This window comes from Harpia harpyja, chromosome 11 (assembly GCF_026419915.1).
Source record: "Harpia harpyja isolate bHarHar1 chromosome 11, bHarHar1 primary haplotype, whole genome shotgun sequence".
NCBI classification, from domain to species: domain Eukaryota; kingdom Metazoa; phylum Chordata; class Aves; order Accipitriformes; family Accipitridae; genus Harpia; species Harpia harpyja.
The window spans coordinates 27,043,600-27,067,117 of NC_068950.1; the positions used below are offsets into that span (position 1 = coordinate 27,043,600).

At 35.6% G+C, this 23,518-nt stretch overlaps 1 protein-coding gene across 4 annotated transcripts; it reads left to right on the top strand.

The window, feature by feature from the left end:
• The first annotated feature begins 24 nt into the window (after positions 1 to 24).
• Positions 25 to 23,241, top strand: GLMN (glomulin, FKBP associated protein). Of its 4 annotated transcripts, none has more exons than XM_052801239.1 (19): positions 25 to 117; positions 1,708 to 1,776; positions 2,276 to 2,401; positions 3,844 to 3,963; positions 4,773 to 4,881; positions 6,109 to 6,355; positions 6,858 to 6,957; positions 10,417 to 10,604; positions 11,095 to 11,148; positions 12,070 to 12,100; positions 12,477 to 12,566; positions 13,035 to 13,076; positions 13,162 to 13,235; positions 13,556 to 13,640; positions 15,647 to 15,756; positions 16,892 to 16,955; positions 20,349 to 20,472; positions 22,482 to 22,564; positions 22,697 to 23,241. In XM_052801239.1, the coding sequence occupies exons 2-19, from the start codon at positions 1,714 to 1,716 to the stop codon at positions 22,802 to 22,804; spliced, it is 1,818 nt and encodes a 605-aa protein (XP_052657199.1). In that variant the 5' UTR covers positions 25 to 117; positions 1,708 to 1,713; the 3' UTR covers positions 22,805 to 23,241. The 4 variants fall into 4 exon arrangements, with proteins under 4 accessions (XP_052657199.1, XP_052657201.1, XP_052657200.1 ...); XM_052801240.1 differs by lacking the exon at positions 25 to 117 and adding an exon at positions 166 to 432; XM_052801241.1 differs by lacking the exon at positions 13,035 to 13,076.
• The last annotated feature ends 277 nt before the right edge of the window (positions 23,242 to 23,518 follow it).

The following is a 23,518-nucleotide window of genomic DNA, read 5'->3' on the forward strand; positions in this document are numbered from 1 at the left end:
GGGCCCGGGCCGGGAGCGCAGAGAGGCGGCGGTGCGGTCGTGTGGAGCGGCGTGCACGGAGGGGTACGGCCGGTCGGGGCTGCGGCGGGGGAGCGGCTCTACTGACGGCCCGCTAAGGTGAGGCGGGGTGTGGGGTGGCCTGTGGGTTTTTTTAATTCAGCCGTGCGTTAAGGGCTTGCGTTGGCAGCCTCTTCCTACTGGCTTGCGTGTTGTACCCCGCCTAGGGAAGGGGCTGAGGTAGATGTTTGTTAGAGAGGAGGGAGTTTGGTGAGTGTTAATAGTAGAAAGTTTCACATGATTCAGACGCTGCCCACCTGCCGCTGAAACCTCTGAAAAGATTTGATTAGAAACTGGATTAAGTATTAAGGCCTGAGATCGTCTGCGAGCTCAGCTGGTAAATCCCTGGAACAGCTCAGGGCACGTTTCAAGGATGTAAGTACATTGTAAAGTTACTGAGGGCTGAAAATGCAAGAATGTTAGCGTTTAAAAGTGTATTTAAACTGTTTTGGGAGGATTACTAACATCCTGTAAAATGAAGAGCTCAAATAGTACAACGTGTGGTAATAAAGTGTATGATAACGACCAAATTAAAATGACAGGCTGGATACATTGATAGATTGCAGTGACGTAAAAATATTAAAATAGGCCATTGAGAATAGAAAGTGAGTTGTTTATTCTTTGAATAATAAAATTCATACACAGGTGCTTTTTAAGCTTCTGTGAGTTGCCTGTTTTTTGTAAACATCCAGGTAGCTTAGTTATCAAGATGTTGTGTGCTGTAGCCGAGGTCAAAAATAAGAGGAATGATTGAGGATGTTACATTGAGATGTCTGTATAAATATGGAACTTGGGTCTTTTGATGAATAGTTAGCTAATTATCCAGGTGTAGAGGTAATTGACTCTCATAGTGATCATATAACCAGGTTTAGGCACATGGCATTACTTAAAACTAAAGGTTATGACTGCTACTCTGATATATCACATGGGATAACCAAGCTTGACTTTATTTGTAATTCATGGTCCTGATCCTGACTGTGTAAAACTTTGTATGTACTTAACATTAGTCAAATGTTTAACTTACTTGTTTATAGCAAGAAAGTTTTAAATTATAGTATCTAGAGGTAAAAGGCCACTGAACTAGCCTAACCTAGACACTAGAATGAAATAAATGATAGTGCATATGTAATCTTGATTGGACTGTTGATATAAACTGGCATGGTGGTTGGATCAGCTGTGCACATCCCAGGCATCAGGTTAGAGTGCTCCAGTCAAGGCTGAGCAGGAGCTCCTCTGGTGAGAATAGTCACAGAAAATGTAGTATATCATGGGCATCTGTGCTTGGTATGCAAGGAATCCAGACTTACTCTGTGTTTGCTGCAGTTTTCAATGTGTGTACCCAAGCAGTAGCTGAGGCCTCCTAACTTCTTAAGATGACCTTGATACTACTTGAAAAATTGCTTCCTTATACATAAAATGCAGGTTGTTTCTTGTCTGTAATACTGTTTCTTGCAAATATGGGGAGTAGAATAATACAGTGTACACTTCTTAAAAATGCATTTTTCCTGTTTTTTTTATCATGTGGTCTTCATAATATCTGTTTAGGTTGTTCTCATTCCTCTATTGGCGTTTTTTTGGATAGTGTGATTATTTTTCTATCTTTGTTTTTACTTCATGTGTTTTAATACTGCACTCTTTAATTTATAATAGTTTTCAATGCCAGAACAAAGTCAAACTATAATGGCAGTTGATGAACTTCAAGCAATAATACAAAGATGTGTAAGTAGTTTTCTTTCCATAAAAGTAACAAGTGTAAGTAGTGTGCATTTCTCTTCATATATTATAATTAAAACCAAAATGACCCCAAAACACAAGACAGTTAGTTGTTAGCAGAACTCCTCATTGGGCAGCTAAGTTCAGCCTCCATCTTTCATTGAATTCTCTATGGTGCTTATCCCAAGATGCTTGATAACTTCTGCTTTTTGGAGAAAGAAGTGTTCTGGTACTGAACAGTACCTGTCTGAAAGAACAAAACCCTAGCAGGTTGTTGTAGAAAATGTATCTTCCAAACAGTGTGCTGTAGTCTAGACTTAGAAAGTGCTATTGAAATACCGCTGTGTCTTCTGTAGTAGCTCTTGGTAGCTTTTTTAATATGTGAAAGATGTATGTAAGAAGAGATAAGTTACAATGACACTACATTTAATTTTGAAATGAAAGCTTGGATTTTCTTATTTGCCTTTTGTAAGTATGGAGTTAAACATGCATATTTTCTTTCTAGCAAATTCTGGAAGAAGCTGATTTCAAAGGAGAAGATTTTAGTCTGTTTCAGGTAGCAGGTCAGAAATGTTTAGAAGATGGGTATGCAGCTCAGTTATTAGAAGTAATTCAAAATGAGAAAAATAAGGTGAGTTTAAGTTTGCACTATGTATTAGTTGTGTGCTAACACCGTTAAATAGATAAAACTGCTTATTAGAAAGGAAAAGCCACTTTCACTGTGAGCAGGGCTGTGCATATGAACAGTTAATAAGTTGCTCTGTGTAAAGTGCATGTACTTGTGTAACTTCAGGTAGCTTACAGAAACGAAGTCATGGTAATCTTAACAAAACCATTAATAACTGTTTTTCACTGAGTTAAGCAAAGAGAAAAGAGAAGACAAAAGCATAATTAAGAGAAAGTGACAGTGTTCCTCTTTTGCAGGACAGGATTTCAGGTGGGGGACTGGGTCTGGCTGACATGGAATTGATTTTCTTCATGGCAGCCTATATGGTGCTGTGTTTCAGATTGGTGACTAAAACAGTGGTGGTAATATGCCAGTGTTTCAGCTATTGCTGATCGGTGCTTGTACAGTGTCAAGGCCTTCTCCGTTTCTCCCTCAGCCTCCTCAGTAAGCAGGGAAGTTGGGAGGGAACACAGCTGGGACAGCTGACCTGAACTGATGAAAGAGAGGTACCATACCATATAACGTCATACTCAGCAATCAAAACAGATGGAGATGGGGACGGGGACCCATTCCAAAGTAGTTATTGCTTGGAGACTGGTTGGGCATTGGTCTGCCAGTGGGAGTTGGTTTGTGTCATTCCCTCCCCCACCCCCTGCTCTCTTTTGTCCTTCACTTATTAAATTTTCCTTATTTTGACCCATGAGTTACTCTGTTTTGTTCTTCTGATTCTCTCCCCCATCCCACTGGGAGAGGAGAGTGAGCAAGCAGCTGGTGGGTACTTAGTTGCTGTCTGGGGTCAACCCACCACAGATGGATATAATAATATTGGCCAAAACTGTAAAAGCCAACTAAGCTGATGCTAATGTAAGAGATGCTAACATCTGTAGGCACTTTGGGGATCTGGGAGTATATACTAAATTGTACACAGATAAATAGGAAGTTCAGAAAGAAAGTGAAGGGTGGAATGTTTTGGCAATGTTACATGGGGTTCACAGTCTGGTTTTGAATTTTGTGAGTTTGGAGTAACAACTGAAGATCTCAATCCCCTCGGGTTAAACATAATTTGTCTAAGCATTCTTTCTTTCAGCAAAACTCCTCTACTCAGTCCTGTTTTAAATGTATTGTCATATAAATTTTTAGAAAAATATATTGACACGTTAGAATTAATCCATTGAAGAAAACTATGCAATGTATGCAGCTGTGTTTATAGGTATGGGGAGAGAATACAATGAATGTCAAATACAGAACTTTATGGTAATAGTTGTTAAATTTTCAATTACATCATTGTGGTGTTGGTTACAACCAGGACATGGACCTGTTGTCTTTTTTCGCCTTCATATATACAATCTTTCTGGGTTTAGAAGTTGTCCGGTTTTGGTTTATTTTCTGAAAATCTGTTTTTTTAGGTTATCATCAAGAATATGGGTTGGAATCTCATCTCTCCTCTTGTTAGATGTATTTTAATGTATAAACAGGAAGATGATAAGCGAGAACACTGCCTGAAGATACTAGATCAGTTGGCACAGGTATTTTTTTTTTAAATATATGGTTATAATGCAATAATTGTAGGGAAGGGAGAGGTCCTAATTTTCCCTGATTTCCAAAGAAAACAAGTCATGAATACTTCTGGGTTCTTCTGTCCATTTCCTGTAACTTTTAAACTCAAGAGCCAATTTCATCTGAAGTAGACACAGGCTTAATGTTCTCAGAGATAATTGACCTCTTACAAATTTTGTGGAATTAGTAACTGGGCAAAACAAAGAGACAGCATTACACAGAAGAAAAAGGCAGATAGAACTCATGAAGTTTTTGATAGCCAGTTGCTGCAGTCAGAGCAGCCACAACAATACTGCCTTTTGTCTACTGCAGATACAGTGTGACAATGATTACCTGATGATTCTGATGGAGGAGTAGGGGAAAAGTCTTAATCTGTAGACAGCTAGTTCCCTTTCATTCATGTACTTAAAAAACAACTTGTAAACTCTATAGTTTGAATTAAATTCGCACTGAAGTTTTTCTTTTCTCTCTACTCCTAAGGATTACTTTGCTAAGGTACTGTGAGGTTTTTATAGACCATAGAAATCAAGTTTGGTGTTGTTATTTATTGTTATATTTTTTCAGCTTATATAGAAGTGTACACACATATACACTCTACAGAAGACATTAATTATAGGGAAGTACTTACTGTTTCATATTTGTTTTCTTAAAGATTGTCTTGGATGTTCAGATCTGCTTTCTTGACGTTCAGGAACTTCTGTATTGAAGTTTGCTTGTGAAGAGTTTTTTAGCTTATGACCATGGTTATTAAAAAATATGCATTGTTCCTCTCTGGCAGCTCTGCAATCCGAAGGAACTTTTTTTGGGTTTACTTGAGCAGATTGAGCAGGCGTCTGGAGAGCAAGCATGCCAAACTGTCATGTTATTGCTTCAGCCTTTGCAGACAGGTAAGATTCAGTTTCTCATGTGATTTTTGAATTAAATTATTTTCTCATTTATTTATCAATTTAGTTTAGCCTTTGCTGGAATAGCTTCAGAATACATCTGTCTTGACAGGCTTTACAGTCTATTACATTCTGCAAAATAACATAAGGTATAACTTTCATGCTTATATTGGCCTGTTAGAAAAAGATTTTAGACGGGATTAATAGCATCAATTGAAAAAGCAATACTCAGCTATTTTTCATCATTTACAGGAGAATGTGGTCCTGTGACATTATAGTTAGAGATGTAAACAATTCATACTGTTGTTATAGAGAATTACATGGATTTGTGAAATTCTTCATTATTTAACTTTTAAAACATACAATTCCATATTTTCGTAGTATAAAACGTTTACTTCAGATTGAAGCAGGTTGAAATATTTGATTGGTGAGGGGGAAGCATTCTTTTGGCTTACATATAAAAACAAAATGTTGGTTTTGGAGACCCGCTAAGTAGGTAACAAGTAGTAGTTTCTGTTTTGATATGCGATATGAAATCAACTGTTGTCTATCAAGTTTAAGTCTGATTGTAGCAGTCTCTGAGATGTGTTATGTTAGAATTTAACAAGAGAAGCATTTTGGTAATTAGAAGTATGTGGGTTTTTGGACAGCCAATCTGCAGTTAGCCTGCACTGAGTGCAGTTTAAGTGGAGAGCCACTTGTGCTGCTTCCTCAGTCTGGGAGCCCCTCTGTTGGTTCTGCCATGGGGTATGGAACAGTTCTAAGCTGCTTCAGGTAGAGTCAGATCTCAGCAGAAAAGTTGGGCCGTGGTCTCTGATTTTGCCAAGTGCAGAAGGAGTCAAGCAATAGGTGAGTTCTCCAGGTCAGATAAATGAGTATTACCTCACTTAGTCTAGTTCTAGAAAGATTTTTTTCAGTACTCAACCATGGTGCTACAGAGAAAGGAAGAATGTGTTGAAATGCATGACTGCTTTAATATTTGTCATTCTCAAATATATGGTCATCTTAATTACAGCATATTAAACTAGCTGATGACATTTAGTCTTGCTGGATTTGCTCATGTGATTTCAGGTATCAGTCCCTCCCCTTTTCTGAAACTAAAGGTTTTCTTATGTAGTCACGTTGTTTTTCTTTGCATTTTCCTCTACTGAGTAAGTAATAACTTAATGTCTCAAAATGTTCTTTCTCTCCTTTTTTTTTTTCCTTTTTTTTTTTTTTTCTTTCCCCCAGTGCTTTTGAAACTTCAGAACAAGAAGGCCTACTCATTGGGTTTATCTTTGGCCATGATTATGAATCAGCTTACTCCCTTACCTGTACCTTATACAAAACAACAAATACAGGAAGATAAACTTGGTCTCTGTCAATGTTGTAATGCAGTGGTGGACTTTACTAAACCTTTTGTGAATGAAGTTATTAAAAACATGGAAAAGTCATCAGAATACAATGACATGGAGCTGAAAGAAGAATTATTAAAATTGTGAGCATTTTATGTCAGTGTAATATATTCATGTAACTTAACAAAATGAACTGTAGGCTTTTATTACATAGGCAGAAAATAAATCATCTTAGTGTTTTATAATGCTGCCAACTTCTATTAACTAATGTGGTATTTCAAAAAAGAAAAAAGAAACCTAAATATGCCTTACATATTTATGAAGTGAGAGAAAAAAGGTAAAAATAATTTTTTTTTTTTTTTAGTACAGGGAAATGGTAAAGAAATCTTGGTCTCTGTGCTGTGAAGCTGATTTGATATTCCTCTGCTCCTTCTCAAATTACAACAGTGAGGATAATCATATTCTGGAAGTGAAGTCTAAGGAATGCTTCTACAGGAGATGGTTTTTTTTTTTATTCTCCCTGGAATATCAGGAATAGCAGCAGCTAATACGAGTATAGACTTTATTCTTGGTTATCAGTGACACTATTATAGTCTGTATTTGTGACCATATTGGTGATTTAGTTTCATCCCATTTTTATTTCAGCTGTATGAAATGCCTGAAATACCCTTTATTGACAGCTCAACTTGAACAACTTGAAGGCATTGAAGAACATCCCTTTCGGCATTTTGCAACTGAAATTATAGTAAGTGCAGTCAAAATTAATTACAGTGTTTGCAAAACCGGTGTTCTAGTTCAGAATTACCTATAATTCATTCTAGAGCTCATTTTGCTTCCTTTATTGATTAGTGGGATGACTTCCTGGGCTTTGTAAGATAATGCAGTTAGATAAAGGTCTAGAACAGTTCCAGGTCCCATCTCTGGAAATTACAAATCTTGCAGACACAGTTTTGCTCCTTGATAAACCAGTTTGGACTGCTGTCTGAATCAGTAGCTGTTACTTTGCTGTAACTGCTTCTTTTTCTTGGTGATGTATGAATTTATGAGAGTATCTAAAGGATTGTCTTTGCTGCAGTATTATGTCAAGGTAAGATCTACATGTTGCCTTTAATCCAAGTGTTGCACAGAGAGGAATCTCTAATGTGCCTAATGCAGTGCCAGCTGACTATTAAAGAATATAAATTGATGCTTGACTGCTGCTGATGCTATAGCTGGAAATTCAGTGGGAACATGTCCACTCCATGCTACCAGTGCTGTTACTCTGGTTTTGAACGTTTTACGTAGAAGCTGTGTTTTATTAGAGCAAGATTATTGTGGGTATAGATAATTTTATTTAAATTTGCAGCAAAACCAAGCCTTATAAGGAGATGTGTGTTCCAGCCTGTGCATGGACTGCACCTAATACGTGTATGTTTTCAGAAATAGGACTAGGTGTGATTAACAAAATTGCAGAAAGTAGAGCTGTGCTTTGTTCATGTTTTGAATGTGGTAAAGAGTATTTCCTCTCCTGTACATATCCAGATGTAATGGCTTGACCCCACCTGGCAGCTAAGCCCCCACCCAGTCACTCACTTAGGCCCCCCTAGCAGAATGGGGAAGAGAATCTGAAGGGCAAAAGCAAGGAAAACTCATGGGTAGAGAAAAAGACAATTTAGTAAGCGAAGGAAAAAACCCCAAGTGATGCAATAGCAGTCACTCCCCACCTCCTACCAGCAGACTGATGCCTAGCTAGTCTCTGAACAGCAGTTAATCTGAAAAATACTGCTTCATTCTCCCCCTGCCCACCTCTAGTTTGTTGCTGAACATGATGTTATATGGTATGGAATATCAATTTCATTGGCTTGGGTCGCCTGTCCCAGCTGTGTTCCCTCCCAGCTTCTCACCCGCCCTCTGCTGGCTTGCTGAGGGGCAGGGTAAGAAACAGAAGGCCTTGATGCGGTGCAAGCACTGTTTAGCAATAGCTGAAGCACTGGCATTATCAATGCTGTTTTGGTCACAAATCTAAAACAGCACCATATGGGCTGCCATGAAGAAAATCAACTCCATGCCAGCCAAACCCAGTACACCAAATTTAAAGTATTTGTAAATAGCAGTTGTCTCTAATTTTCAAATGCATGGTTATACAATGATTTGTGTTTGGCTGTTGAAATGAAGGAACCTTCTGGACAGCCAGGTGCTGGATTATTTTATAACAGTTTATTCAGAAGCAGGCTGGTAAATCTTGTAATGAAATATAAGAGTGGAAAATATTGTCAGTACTAAACGGGGTCTTCCCTCAGGATGGCTAATGGGCCACTAGTTGGGTAACACTGAACAGACAGTCACAGCTCATTTGTATCAAGATTGCAGCTAATGTCTTCAACTCTTATAAAACAAGCTGACCTTTTTAGAAGTATAGGAGAACTAAGCATTAAATGACTATTAACTGGTTATTAGTATTTACCTTTAACAAAAATACAATTCTACTTTTGAGAACTGGCCATTATAATTCTTTTCTGTAAATTGTTTTCTTAACTATGGATACACTTGTTTCTCATGTTAATGTTGACTGTATGAAAGAAGAGTTAAGTTTGAGCTTTGGACTTTGTTCTACCTTATTATCCCTGGTTAGAGGAGAAAAATTCACAAGTCAAATACAGAAAGACAAAAGTCAAAGAATGTCTGGAACTATGTAAGAGGGAAATTGAAGTTACAGAGAAGGTAGAGTTGGGGTGAAGCTGGCTGAGGAAATCCAGCTATCGGAGGAAGATGGCTGAAATGGCTGTGAACAATGAACTAGGGAGTTAGAAGACAGACAGCTTTTTATATGATATGGTGGAGGAATTAGTCCTAGAAGAGCAGAGGGACTGGGTCAGGGTGTCATTTTTGGGGAGGGAATGGCACACTAAGATTTGTTGAGTTTCAAAAGGAAGACTTGGAGCCATCTGGGGTGAGGAAAGTACGTGTAAATGTACTATATGTGTGCAAATGTGCATGAATGCAGAGGAAGTCTGGAAGTTGCCATGTGATGCAACTCTTCTCCAATTTGTGTTTAAAAATCTAAGCATTTTTGCACACAGAATTCTACATCCAAATGTTAAGATTGTAAAGTAAAACACACTAAGCAGTTAGCAGAACAAAACTTTTGGTTGTTTTTCAACAATAATTAGGTTTTCTATCATGATCACATCCATTTTTTTCCACAGCATGTCTCAGCATAGGATGGAACTGGTATATGGATCAATCAGGAGTTGTGCAATAAAAGAGAATCTTGTCTCTGAGACCTTTACTTCATTTATTGCAGGACTTTCAGGGTGTGCAGTTGAGGAGGCAGGGATTACCAGAAGATGATCTCATGGTTAAGATAGTTGAAGGGTGCTCTGAAAAACTGGCTTTTTATTCTGCCTTTCCTGTTGGGCACAGTCTGAAACCATGTTTTTTATGCTAATTGTGAATTACATTTTCTTCATTTTCTCAAGAAATTCACTTCTGCTGTTTGTGGAATTGGGTAATGACAGCTGCAGCTGAGGTCAGTAAAGTCATGCTCTGACTATATGACATTTTGTGTAATCCTAGTTTTCCAAAATCTGAGATTGTGGATGTTCAGTTTGGACAACCCCAGAATAGGGAGTTAACCTTGATCTCACTGTTTCTTCATAGTATGTACAATAGCAGTTACACTACCTCCTAATTCATGTGAATGGCGGGGACACACACCACACGAGTATTTGTGAAGTTCTCAGGTGTCATTGTGTTGTGCACTGGAAAGAAGGGCCATACAGAGTGATTCTAACTTCAAAGCGGGGCTTGCCTTCAGCAGATAAACATTATGTTGCATATTGAGTGAGCAGAAAACAAAATACCGATCATTCTGTGATCTGAAAAACACAGGGGTCCTGTGGCATAACGTGGTCATGAAGCTGTCGTTATTCATAGCATTGTGGATAAGGGAGCCAAACTAGGGGTTTGCAGGGTGACTTTGTCTTTTACTAACTTTTGAGTGCTTGACTTTGCTATCTTAGTAACGTTCTTCTAACAGTAGTTATTTTTCCTGCAGGGTCTTTTTTGTGTGTATATATATATCATAAATACTCACAAAATAGTTACGTTAATTTATGCTGTGTAAGAGAGTATACTGTAAATACAGTTAAAGCTTTGAAACTTAATGGGTGTACAGGCCTTTTAAAGGCAACTATAGGCAATCTATCTTTTTTTTTTTTTTTAGGACATTTTGTGGGATATAAGAGAATTAATACCACTAGTGTTTTTACATCGTAAAAGCATAAGTCCACACTGGAAGAATCAAGAGTTTGCGGACATAGAGCGAAAGAATTCTGCAGATTCTTCAGCATGTCTGTCATATCTGATGTTTGTTCAGCATTTTGGTATTGATTGCTTTCCAATGGTATTCAGGTAAGAACTATTCTTCCTCATTTATCCTAAGTCTGTACTTTGAAAATTCTTTCTGAGCAGAAGAAAACTTTTTATTTGTCAATAGTTATGAATGAAAACTGTATTTCACTAGTATTTGTTTTATGTCAACCTTTATGTATTTATATTTTGTGTAGCTTATATTATATACATAAGAACATACTCCAGTCCTGCAGATTACTCTATTATGGTTTAATTTTAGATGAGCTGTCTTTTTAAAGAAATGGGTAGAATTAGTCACATGCTGAAAATTAACATGTATTAAATTTTCAGTTGCATTTATAGACAGTTTCCACGTAACAGTTCTTAAGAGCAATTTGACTTAATATTTTGTGTCTATTTCAAAATTACTAATTTTATAAAGATATTTTTATATTTTTTTTAAAAAAGATGAATCCTGTAAAATATATTAACTATGTGCAAATGTATATGGCTTATGCAGTTTAATGTAAACCTAATTTTTCTCTTTTAGTCCATCATACCTTCTGCAATGCAATATGACACATATTGAAGTGCTACTGAAAAGGTAGGGTTTATGGCATTTGGAGTTCTAGATAGTGGGTGTGATCTTTTATAGTATTTCATAGAATCAAATTTTGAATATACCAGATAAGTTCAGAGGAGGTTTTTAAACCTGAGAGTTAAAATGGCAAGTTCTACAACAAGATGGTTTCTTTTACTAGGAAGTATGAAAAGTTGTCTAAAACATTTATTTACTGTTTTCAGCTTGTATTGTGATACCATTTTTAGAAACTTTATTCTGAAAATGCAAAATTAAGATCTTTTAAATGCATGCAGAATAATTAGATTGTGTATTTACTTGTACTTCTGTAACAATTAGTTTACTACTAGAGAAGACTATCATGATAGTATTTATTTGAATGTATTCTGATACAATATGTAATCTGATTAAAGGTCAGGCTTTTCTATATATTGTGATTATTTCACCTTCCATAAGCAGCAGTGTTGACCAAATAATTTCTAGCGCTGCTATAGAAGGGAAGTTTCCCATTATGACTGCTTACCATTTCCTGGTAAAATTTAAACAAAGCTTCCTGGTCTCTTCAGTTTAGGATCTGCTCTGTTTTTCTTAGGCTTGCAGAACTATGCAAATGGAATCATCTGGAAAAAGTTTCATTTTCTTTGTTAATCCATGTCTTGATACCTGTGAGATACGAGATGCTGCTTCTGAGCATATATAAAAATGGAGGGGAAAAAAAAGTAATTTTTCACCCTGAAGAGAGGAGTCTAATTTTCAACTTTTCCATCAGCCAGCTTATCCTAAAAATCTTTGAGAGGAATAACAAAGATACTATATTTAGAAAATAGAATGAAAATTGTTGAGGGACAAGTTCTTTTTGATCTCCGTTCTAGTGTTTCTTCTGAAATATCAACAGTGTCTTTTTAATCAACAACTTAGATTTGATAATGTTTCTTTTTTTTCTAGAACAGAAGAATCTATGTTATCTAAAGGACTTGTAAGTTTTCTTTTGATGAAATATTCAATGTTAGAATGTTTATTTTTTCCAATTTAAGTAATGGTAAAACTTTAGTTTCCCTTTCTAAGAAAGATGCAAATGATAGTTCAGATAACAGTTTCAGAAATATTTTGAGGCTTAATTAGGTATTCTTCAGTCTTACAAACACTTATATTTATTGAACTTTACACACATGCATAAATGTTTAAAATTACCATTATCACTTACATTCGTATCTCCTAGGAACTTTGGATATCTGAATGAGCATTTATAGTGAAGGCAATTTTAGCCATGAAATGTTAGGCATATAGATTAATGTTTTATATATGTGCAAAATGTTGGCAGCTTTTTTTTTTTTTTTTTTCCCCACCTGCAGGATCTGTTTGAGAGCTGTTTATTGAGAATGGAAGATAATAGCCTTCTCCATCAGTATTTAGAACTCAGAGATTTTATTAATGTACCTCAGGTAATAAGAAGCAACATACAGATGTCTTTAAAGTTTGATTATAAATAATATCTAGCTGTCTTCTAGGTGCTGGAGAGAGGATATACTACTGAACCTTTATACACTTGTGTCGTTAAACTGAAACCTTCAGTGTCTTGCTGTACAGAATTGATTGTCTTTTCTACCCGCTACAGCATGAAGTTTCAGTGACAATTAAAATACACTCAGTGTATGTACAGGCCACTGAAGCAGGTGGGCATTGATCTTAGCTGAAAGATGATGCTTTTGTATATCAGCCCTGGGATTTCAACCACTGAAGCTAATGTGAATTTCTCTGATGAGAATCTTCGCATAAGCATGGTTTTGTGGTCTGTGGGTTTTTTTGTTTTGTTTTGTTTTTTTTAACGTCTTGAGTAGATTTTAGTCAGAGTAATGTAATGTAATAATCTGTATGCAATTAGAAATTATGTTTTCTTTGTCCAACTGCAGGATTTGGTGAAAGTTATGACCCTTTGTCCCATAGAGCATCTGGTATGTAATGTGACCTACAGAATCAATTAAGTGCTGAATTTATTTAATTAGAATTAATCTGATAACATCTTTTTTTTTTCTTTAGAGAAAGAAGAGTTTACATATTTTGCAGTTGTTCATAGACAAGTTTGACACAGAGGGAAAATATACATTATTCAGGTATGCATCCAAATTACTGTAGATTGTGTAATATCAGCCTTATTGCAGCTTAATTGTGTAGACAATGATTTCTGTTAGAGTTTCTATCTGGTAAACCACATTAATTTTACTATGTTAATTTTTGGACAAATAATTAATTTCAATTGTGTCACATAAAATCAGCTGTCTTACGTAAGCTAGTGTTTAAAGGTTACATAGTCATCTTATTTTTCTGTGGTAAAACTCCCACTTAGTGAATAAGGCCATAATGTCATCTAAGTTTTGAGCTATCTATATAGGCAGCTTTGAAAAGATAATATCTTTTTTTTGTTTGTTTGAAGGTGTTTACTGAAGACAAGCAACCATGCTGGTGTGGAAGGATACATTATTAAAAATATAAAAGATCAGATTCACTTATCGTTAACGGTGAGGCTATTACCACTAAAAAACAAGTTGCCATCTAAAAATTCTATGAGTATTATGTTGAGAAAATGTGTACAGCTTAAGCTTCGAGTGATGCATTAAAAAAATCCACTTTGAAACGAAACCTAAGATTGGGAAGTTGTATAATTAAAAATATTCATTTGGCTTTTTTCTGCATATGTATTTTTACATTATAATTTTAAAATTGTATTCTTTAATTGCAAAATTTTACTCTATTTTTCTAAGAAGTTTTTATTACCTTTTCTGTGCTTGAAAATACCTGCTACTTTATTAAAGAGGAACTATTCAGTATTTTGTTTTATCCTCGCAGTCCTCATTTCTTGAATATAATTCAAATGCTCCAGTTCAGACAGACTTATTAATTTTTTCTTGGTTTTTATGATCATAGAATCGTCTAGGTTGGAAAAGATGTTTAAGATCATCGACTCCAACTGTCAACCCAACACCACCATGCCCACTAAACCATGTCCTGAAGTGCTATATCTATGCGTCTTTTAAACACCTCCAGGGATGGTGACTCCACCACTTCCCTGGACAGCCTGTTGCAATGCCTGACAACCCTTTCAGTAAAGAAATTTTTCCTAATGCCCAATCTAAACCTCTCCTGGTGCAACTTGAGGCCATTTCCTCTCGTCCTATCCCTAGTTACTTGATAGAAGAGACCAGTACCCACCTCACTACAACCTCCTTTCAGGGACTTGTAGAGAGCAATAAGGTCTCCCCTCAGCGTCCTTTTCTCCAGACTAAACAACCCCAGTTCATGACAGTCAGCATTATGTTATGATGACAGTCAGCATTATATTATGAGTGCTTCACAAACATTAAATTCATCAGAAAGGGTTGAGCTAGATCAAAGCCATTTAAATACCATATTTTATAATCATTTATACCAGGAAGTTGGAAAAATTAATTGAAAATAAATAATTAACTTTTTCTCTCTCTCTTTTTTTTTTTTTTAATTTTTTTAACTGCTTAGGGCCTTTTCCAAACCAAATTTGATTCTCAAGGATACTGCCTTTCATCAGTTAGGACAATATAGTAAACTTATGCATATTTTATACTAGCATAATTATGTTAGAAAACATACTATTTATTAGATCATAGTCTGTCCTGTATATTGAATCAGCAGGGGTGGAGAAGATGGTAATATGAAAACTGTTCCAAAAGGGGCTTGCATTAAAATTGAATAGGTGAAAGTATATTCTGAAATTTCCTTACTAATTAATTTTTTGACTATGCAGCTTCAGAATTCTCTTTAACACATTACTTCTGTGTAGAGTTCCCTCGCTGTCAAAAAGACAAATAATTTTAAGATTTCATCATGGATTTTAATATTCTCATTTTAATGCAAAGAATTCTATTATAAACATAATGATAACAATTTCCTATTGCTATCAATTTATTTCATCTTAGTTTTTGTGCCCAGGTAGTCTTAATCTTTCCAGGTCCATCATCTGATCTGACTTAACAGACAGTTACACTTCTTCTCTCCTTATCTAATCTCAGTTTTCCTTCCAGTCCATTTCTAGGTTTAGAAATATGCAAAGAAAACTTAAACCACCTGATCATCTTTTAAAAAAAAAAATTTGTGACGCTGCTATTATGAAATGAATAGGTCTCTGGTAAAGATAGCTAATTGTTTCATACCTCCATATAAAAAAAAAGAGAGTGCTTACTACAGTTTACTAAGTTTATGTAAACAAATATTAACTATATTGATGGTGGTATTCTGAAAAGGTGGAGAATCTATTCTGATTAAATTGAAAAGAACAGCTTGGCATGGAGAGACAAAGTAGGGAGGATTATGAAAAGACTAGTTTGTATACTTTAATCATATGTAGTAATTAGAAAATATTGCTTCCAGTGTTTGATTTTTTTTTTCTTTTCTGTTTTCCCACAATTATTGTTAAATTATTTAAGATTTATTTAAGATACCTTTTAAGATTTAAATTTGTACTCAGCTAAACTTTTTATATCATTTTTTTCAGAGGGCATGTGACAACATTTGGTTTACAGGACATCACCTGATCTCCCTTCTAGATTTAGTGCTTTTGCTTCCAGAAGGTGCTGAGACAGATCTTCTGCAAAACTCAGATAGGTAAGTTGTAATTGCAGTTAGGGACTTTTCTCCTTGTTCAATAATTTAAAAAGACTTCAGACTATCTTACTACAATGGGGGGTATGCTGTCATGTAATTAATGAGGTGACAACATCAATGTATTTTAAATTTTTGGAACTAGAAATGGAAATGATCACTTATTTCAACCATCTTTTCAACTAATTCTGTATAGAAGAATGTCACAATGCTTTTACATTGATTTTAACAATAAGAAAGGAATTCCTCCTCCATTCCCTGAGGATATAAGGCCTTAGATGTCAAATTATAGAACTAATTGGTAAAGCATTATTTATTCAGGAATATATGGTTTGTCAGCTTTCTGCAGAAGCAATTGGAGGAACAAAGGAAATGTGGTATGTTGTCTTAGGTGATACAAGGGAATAATAATTATCAGATACAACTTATAGCACACAGCCTTTTTGAGACTGTTTCACAGATTGCTGCTGGGAATCGAGTATGTCGTGAGTGGGAATAGAAAGCTACCTGAACAGCAAATATGTGTATTGAGTAATACAAAAATAACTGAAATGTCTCTGAAAATCTCCTGTATAGGACTAGTGTTTTCCTATATAATGAGTAATCGTTGGGCTTGTAAATTAGTAGGGTGATAGTGTCCAGATGGACACATAACTACTTAAAAACCCAGATGTATGATCTGTAATTGTACTGTTTATCTGGAAAAAGCAATAAATAGTTTCTGCTAAGATGTATGATAAAACAAAAGCAAAAAACGTATTTTAAAAAGCACTCAAAAGTAAAAATTCAATACAGTAATAAAGAAAACTGTCACTCTAGTTTCAAAACAACTTTGGATCACCAGTGATGTGTGTTACAAATTCTGTAATAAGGTTCCATCTCTTCAGAGAACTTTCCCTCACAATCACCAGCCTACTCCAATCTGCTGACAGTTTTAATTGCAAAGTGTCAACCGTTGTAACATGGATGTTTCTGCACACTCATGCTCTAGACTAAGCTATATTGCTCAACAGATGGGTGGTTGCATTTTGTACAAGTGGGTATTTTTAGGATGTCTGGCTAATGGGCAATTTAAATTATTATCCCTGTGATATAAATCTGCACTCTAAGTGATAAATAGTACATTTTTAATTCACAGGATTATGGCATCACTAAATCTACTGAGATACTTAGTCATTAAGGATTGTGAAAGTGATAATCAAGTAAGTACTAATTGATTTGAAAATGATTGATTAGCTGAGGGGAGAGCTGGATTCATGTGAGCACTGTTATCCTTGATCATGGTTTTTGCATTTTTCTTTGCAATGGTCAATAATCCAGAAGTGATGCTTTTATTAACTACATTAGGAGATACGTGACGTGTTATTTTATTCTGATGAGATTTGATTCCGTTTATGCTTAACTGTTACTGTAAACAAGCCAATCCTTTTACTCTGCCTGATGAACTGTGGTCCGTAATTTTACAGTATGTCACCATAAAGTCACATCTCTATCAAATATTCCCATGAGAAAAAATATTTGTTACTCTTGCTTCTTTATTCACTGGTACCCCTTAAGCCTCCAGGTGGATTTCTTTATAATAATAATAATAATAATAATAATACAAACCTTTGCAGTTCAAGAGATCCATTTTATTCATCTTTAGGCAAAATACTTTTTGTGCAATATGTTAAAAGTTGTTAGTATTAGGATTTCTCAGAAAGTATTTAATAATCATATTTAAATAGTTTTTAGCTGTGCAAAACAATATATTTATGGCAACTGTGCAGGTGCATGATAGGTACACGTTAAAAGCTTCTCTAGGTATTAGCATCAAAAAAATTCTTGTCTGCAAGATCCATCTGCTGAAGTAACAAAAGGAATGGCCAGACCCATCCAATTTTCTGGTACATTGCTTTACTGGAAACAGCCTAGAATGTTTTATATAAAGGTAATTTGCCAGCCTAAACTGCCCACCACTGCAGTTTACCTATGTTTTTTTCACAGGTATACCTCTTCACCTTCATTCTCCTGTGTGTGGATGTTTGAATGTAGATATTTCAGAAATACTCTGCATATTTAAACTTTGCAGTATTTTTAAAAAATTGAAACTGCTCTTATGTATTTTACCCATATAATATTATGCTACCTCAGTTTAAAGCAGGATTTTATAGCTTTAGTTGTAATCCCCACCTCTTTCTTCTCTGTTTTGTTTAGCTCTTTTCTGTCTGACACATTTGTTACTGGTAGATTAGTGCAAAGCGTATTTGTTATTCAACTGCTGTATGGCTATTTGATGTATTATATTATGATGGACCTGCTGGTTTTGTGTACAGTCAGTCCTGTCCACCTGCAGTTGATGGAAATGTGTTCCTGGATACTCAAGGGGAAACTTGTTTGAATTTCACAACTGGATCGATACATGGATTCCATATTCTAACAGCTGATTTATAAGTGCTCTGACTTGGATTGTGTCGCTACAGCATTGAAGAGCTGGTGGAATTATTTGTGTTTAGTTTTCCAGTTACATTCCCCTACCAAATGGCTACTTATTCTAATAGTAAATGCAACTTCTGTTGACTCTTGAAAATCATTATGTTCCACCATTCCTCTAATTTATGTGACTCAGGAGCTTTTTATCCACTATATCATGTAGCAAACAAGTATCATCTATCTCCTTAGTACTAAATGTTTTGATTTTTGCTTTAAAATACTTGTTTAAATTAGTGACAATTTAAAGAAAAATTGCTTTTCAGTTTTAAAGTACCATAAAGCCTTTCTTCAGTTGAATAAGCAATATCATGGTCAGATTAATATTCTAACCTTCTTCTAGCAGGTAAGTATCATAAGGTTTTTGTTGGTCTCCTCCAGTTCCTTGATTTTATGATTTGGAGTAATGGATTTCAGCACATAATTTTCTGTTTTCTAAAATACAGGAAAAATTCTGATCTACTTTTAGAGCACTTTAAGATCTATGAATACAAGTTTTATAAGTGCCTAATGATGTTATTAGTCTAGGTAGAATAATAATAATATAGCTTGCACTGATTACCAAAACCATAATGAAAATGAATAGCAAAAATAGCTTTCATTTGGTGCATTTCTAATTTACTATTTATGTAATTAGTTAGTATTGATAGACTATATCTGTTTCTCAGATTTAAGGAGTTATTACTATTTAAGTGCTCATTATGGTCCACTCAGTTTCATGTAAATGCATAGCTTTGTAAGAAGAGAGAGAATTCCTCTTTTATTGTTATTAAAAATTTATACATAGTAGCACACAATTGCCGTAATAGTACTGTCTAGTACCTGGCATAAAGACTGTCCCTACAGTTTGAGGAGAAAATAGCATCACCTCTTCTGAAGTTTTCCCTTAAATTTAAGCCCTGCCAGTTCTTTTTGACTTCCTCCCTGTCTCCCTTCATAATAGTGCAAGTGGGGCAGAAATAAAATGCCTCCTTTCAGGTCAGTGCAGATGTTTTGATTGCTGTGTAACAAGCACTTTCATTAATCAAGTTTAAAAATCACTATTTTTCTGGAAAGTTATTTCTTCATTTTTAACTCCATTCTGGTGGAAGTAATTACCATTTTTCTTATTTGACTAGTTAACTTTGTATCATTTAACATTAAAATTTGGTGAATTTTCCACTGTAATCAACAATACTATTTAACATTGAGAATTCTTATTTTTATCATCCTTAATGTGCCCTTTGAGGATACTGCCTGAAGAAGGGAGTCATATAAACGGCTCCTATATCTAAAGACACAAAGACTGCTTTGTATTTGTTTCCTTCTACAGCAGTTTTGTAACTACAAGCTTATAAGGTGCCAAGGCAGAGAAGTTTTCCTCTTGTGCTGTATAACCTTGAACAGCCTGGCTTTTGAGCATCTTTTCCTTGTATCTCTTCCTGATATGTTGTCCTGATACTCTTCCTGAGTGCCATTATTGTAAACTCCTTGCACCCATGCCAAACTGGGGAGAAGTTCACGGTCATTTTGGCTAATATGCCTAAGGATGGGATAGCAGCATATCCAGTAACATTCCTACAATGCTTTTTAAACTGAATGCAATATAGACAAAACCCTTATATATTTGGGGAGCATAACATTCATCAGAGTTTTCATTTGGCATCGCAATACAGTGTTAATTCAGGAACACGAATTTAAATATTTGTGCTGTTTTGCTGCTAAATTATCTTAGAGGAATCTACAACTGCTGTTTACTCACTGTAGAGATTCTAGCCTGAGAAAGTGGCTAGTACCCACCTCCAACATCCCAAGATCCTTTCAGCTTTGCTTACAAGAACAAGTTGAAAATTTGTGTTTCCATTGCTGTAGTTATCAGCCTACATACTAAGTTTGTTGTGTGTCCCCCCTTTATTTTTTTTGACTACTTCATCCTCCAGTTTTTGACAAATAATATGAGAGAGGGAGAGGAGCTTAAATATCCATCATGATGCTATTCATGCCTAAATGCATGAATCTATTTTTTTTTTAATCCCAGCACAGAAGTGTATGTCATAAAGACTACTCTGAAAACTTGTGCTCGAAAACTTAGCATTGCAATGCTTCATTCAAACTAATTTGTAACCTTCTCTGTTCTGTTTGAATAGACTGGTGTATGGACCACACTTGCCAAGATTGAGCAGAATTTTTTAAAACCACTGCATGTAGGACTCAATATGTCAAAAGCACACTACGAAGCAGAAATAAAGAATAAGAAAGAAAACAGAAGAGGTTAGTTGTTCTCTTTTTTTTCTTAGCTTTGTTCATATTTAGAAACTTTGGAAATCCTTTGGAAGCAAAGAATTGGTGAGTGCTATATAGACCGTGTTTTATTTAACTATTGACACTATTCCAAATTTCAAATAATTAAGTAATTGCTATATTTGATATTAATAATTTTAATAATTGGTCAGAAAAATCTCAACTTGTTTATCTCTCATCACGTTTTTAAACCTTATGGAAACCTGATAGAAATGTCACATGAAGACCTTCAAAGCTTGTTCTGCATTTATACTTTTGATTTTAAGGTTAGACAGGAGCATCTAAGTATCTCTGAATCTATAGCCCTTAGGTTTCATACTATGTGTGGGGAGGTTAACAAGAGAAGAAATAATTCACACAGCAAATAGGTGCTCTCTTAAAGACTGAAGGATTACATTCTGGATTTTCTTTTAAATTTTTTTTTAATCTGACACAAAGAATCAGATTCTGCTCCGAGTTAAGCAGACAAATTCCACAGAGCATAAGAGCTGTAGCTGCTTTAGGTGGTCCCTGTGTATGTCAGATCTTTTGTTCCTTTGTGGTCTCCATTATAATTACGACAGCCCAAGGAACTTGCTTCTGCTACCAAAAATGTCAGTACAGCTTTTTGCCGCTAGTCTTATCCTCTTCTGTTGTTGTAAACTATGTAAGTATGAGGCAGAGAAGGGGAATTTTTCTGAAGGCAACCTGTGGATATCTTTCTAAAGGGAATCCTTTACAATTAATCCAGAAGCTTTTTCTTTAAGTCCCTCTACGTTTCTCTAGCCTTTGACAAAGCATAAAGAGATTTGAGTTTGGGAGAGAACATCTAACTCGTAACAGTAAATGGTTTAGCCTTTTTCCCCAATGTATAATCTTTGTAAGCATTATGCTGAATTTCAAATATGTGGTCTGAATGTAAGAGGTTTTCCCCTTAGTTTTCAGACTTGTCCTTGTAGTTTTGCCTGCTGCAAGTAATCTGCCTGGAACAGAGAAGCCTGCAGCCTTTTCTTAATAAAATAAGTATTTCATGTCTGGATTCATTAAGTCAAGCTAAAGAACCTCCTACTATCTCTCTGGATGTGGAAATATTAAAAATGTGTCAAAAAAAGACCAGATTTAATAACTTTTTTTTCCTTTTAAGGAGCATTTTAGCTATATAAAATTGTTCTGAGTTGCAGATATTGCCTGTTTAGTAATTGTCGTGGTTTAACCCCAGCCAGCAACTAAACACCACGCAGCTGCTCACTCCCTCCCTCCCCCCGCAGTGGGATGGGGGAGAAAATCGGGAAAAGAAGCAAAACCCATGGGTTGAGATAAGAATGGTTTAATAGAACAGAAAAGAAGAAACTAATAATGATAATGATAACACTAATAAAATGACAACAGCAATAATGAAAGGATTGGAATGTACAAATGATGCGCAGTGCAATTGCTCACCACCCGCCGACCAACACCCCGCCAGTCCCCGAGCGGCGAATCCCTGCCCCCACTTCCCCGTTCCTATACTAGATGGGACGTCACATGGTATGGAATACCCCGTTGGCCAGTTTGGGTCAGGTGCCCTGGCTGTGTCCTGTGCCAACTTCTTGTGCCCCTCCAGCTTTCTCGCTGGCTGGGCATGAGAAGCTGAAAAATCCTTGACATTAGTCTAAAGACTACTGAGCAACAACTGAAGACATCAGTGTTATCCACATTCTTCGCATACTGAACTCAAAACATAGCACTGTACCAGCTACTAGGAAGACAGTTAACTCTATCCCAGCTGAAACCAGGACAGTAATGTAGTCATATGTGTTGTAGAAAGCATAGAGATAGCATCCAGCTCAAACTGTCTTCCTCTTAAGGTTCAGCACTTTCTGTCCTGTGTTTGGTCAGTCCCTACATTTGTGGTTTTTAACAATTACTGTCTAGAAGTGCTAATACATTAAATACTCTTTTCATTCCAAAAGTTATGTGAAACAGCAGCCTGATCTCTGGTTGCTTATTTTCTTCTACAGAGGCACACAGTTCTAACACAGTTTGTTCTGTAACTGTTAGTGGCGAAAAGATGCCTGCTATGACTACTGAAATGCAGCTTCAGGTGAGTTTGCATTTCCTTCAAAGTAATTCAGAAGTATTGAAATTTTCTTTTCAATCTGGAGACAAACATACATGTGCAGTGGGTAAAAAAAAACCAAAACAACCAAAAACCTAATTTCTTTTGTCATTTCAGGTTTTGCACTCGGCCCTCTTCACATTTGATTTAATAGAAAGTGTTCTAGCTCGAGTAGAAGAACTCATTGAAGTGAAAATAAAAGCTGTAATGGATGAAAATAATTAGGTCAGCTGAAGTATTTGAGTTAGTGTACTTCTTACAAGATCATTTTGACTAAGAGACTTTGGTTGAAAAGGAGACTACTAACCCTTAAGGAAGAGCAATTTAGAGTGGCCTCTAGAAGAATTGCAAATGCTGCTCTTCATAAGTCTTGTTGCTGGTTTTTTTTTTTTTTTATTTTGCTGTTGTTGTATGCAATTCACAGAAATGGTGTATTTACTACAGTATTCATCTTCAGAATTTGATGCTCTTTAAGTTTAGAAACTAAAAACAAGGGGGTTTTTTTGTTCTTATGCTGTGGCAAGGACGTATGGTTGTGCATTTATTTTTCTGTTAATTTTCAAAATTTGTTAGATAATAGTTGCTGACTGGTGTTGTGAATTGCAAAGAATTTTATAAAGTGACTGGAGAACCATTAATTAAAAAGCACTGTTTAAGCACAAGGTATTTTTATTAGCACTTTTTAATGTTGACAAACAAGCTTCTATATTTACAAACAGGACTGTAAGTTCCTATGGCAAAGGAGACCAGGTTTAAAGAAAAACACATCAGCTTGGAGCCAAGTAAGATGTTAAAACTTAGTAACACAACAGATAACACTTGTGTTTAAAAAACACACCATGTAAGATTTAATACATATACCTGTTTATGCATGGGAAACCTATATTTTGGAATTGTTTTGATCATCCTTATCTTTAATGATAGAGTTTTCCTTAAGAT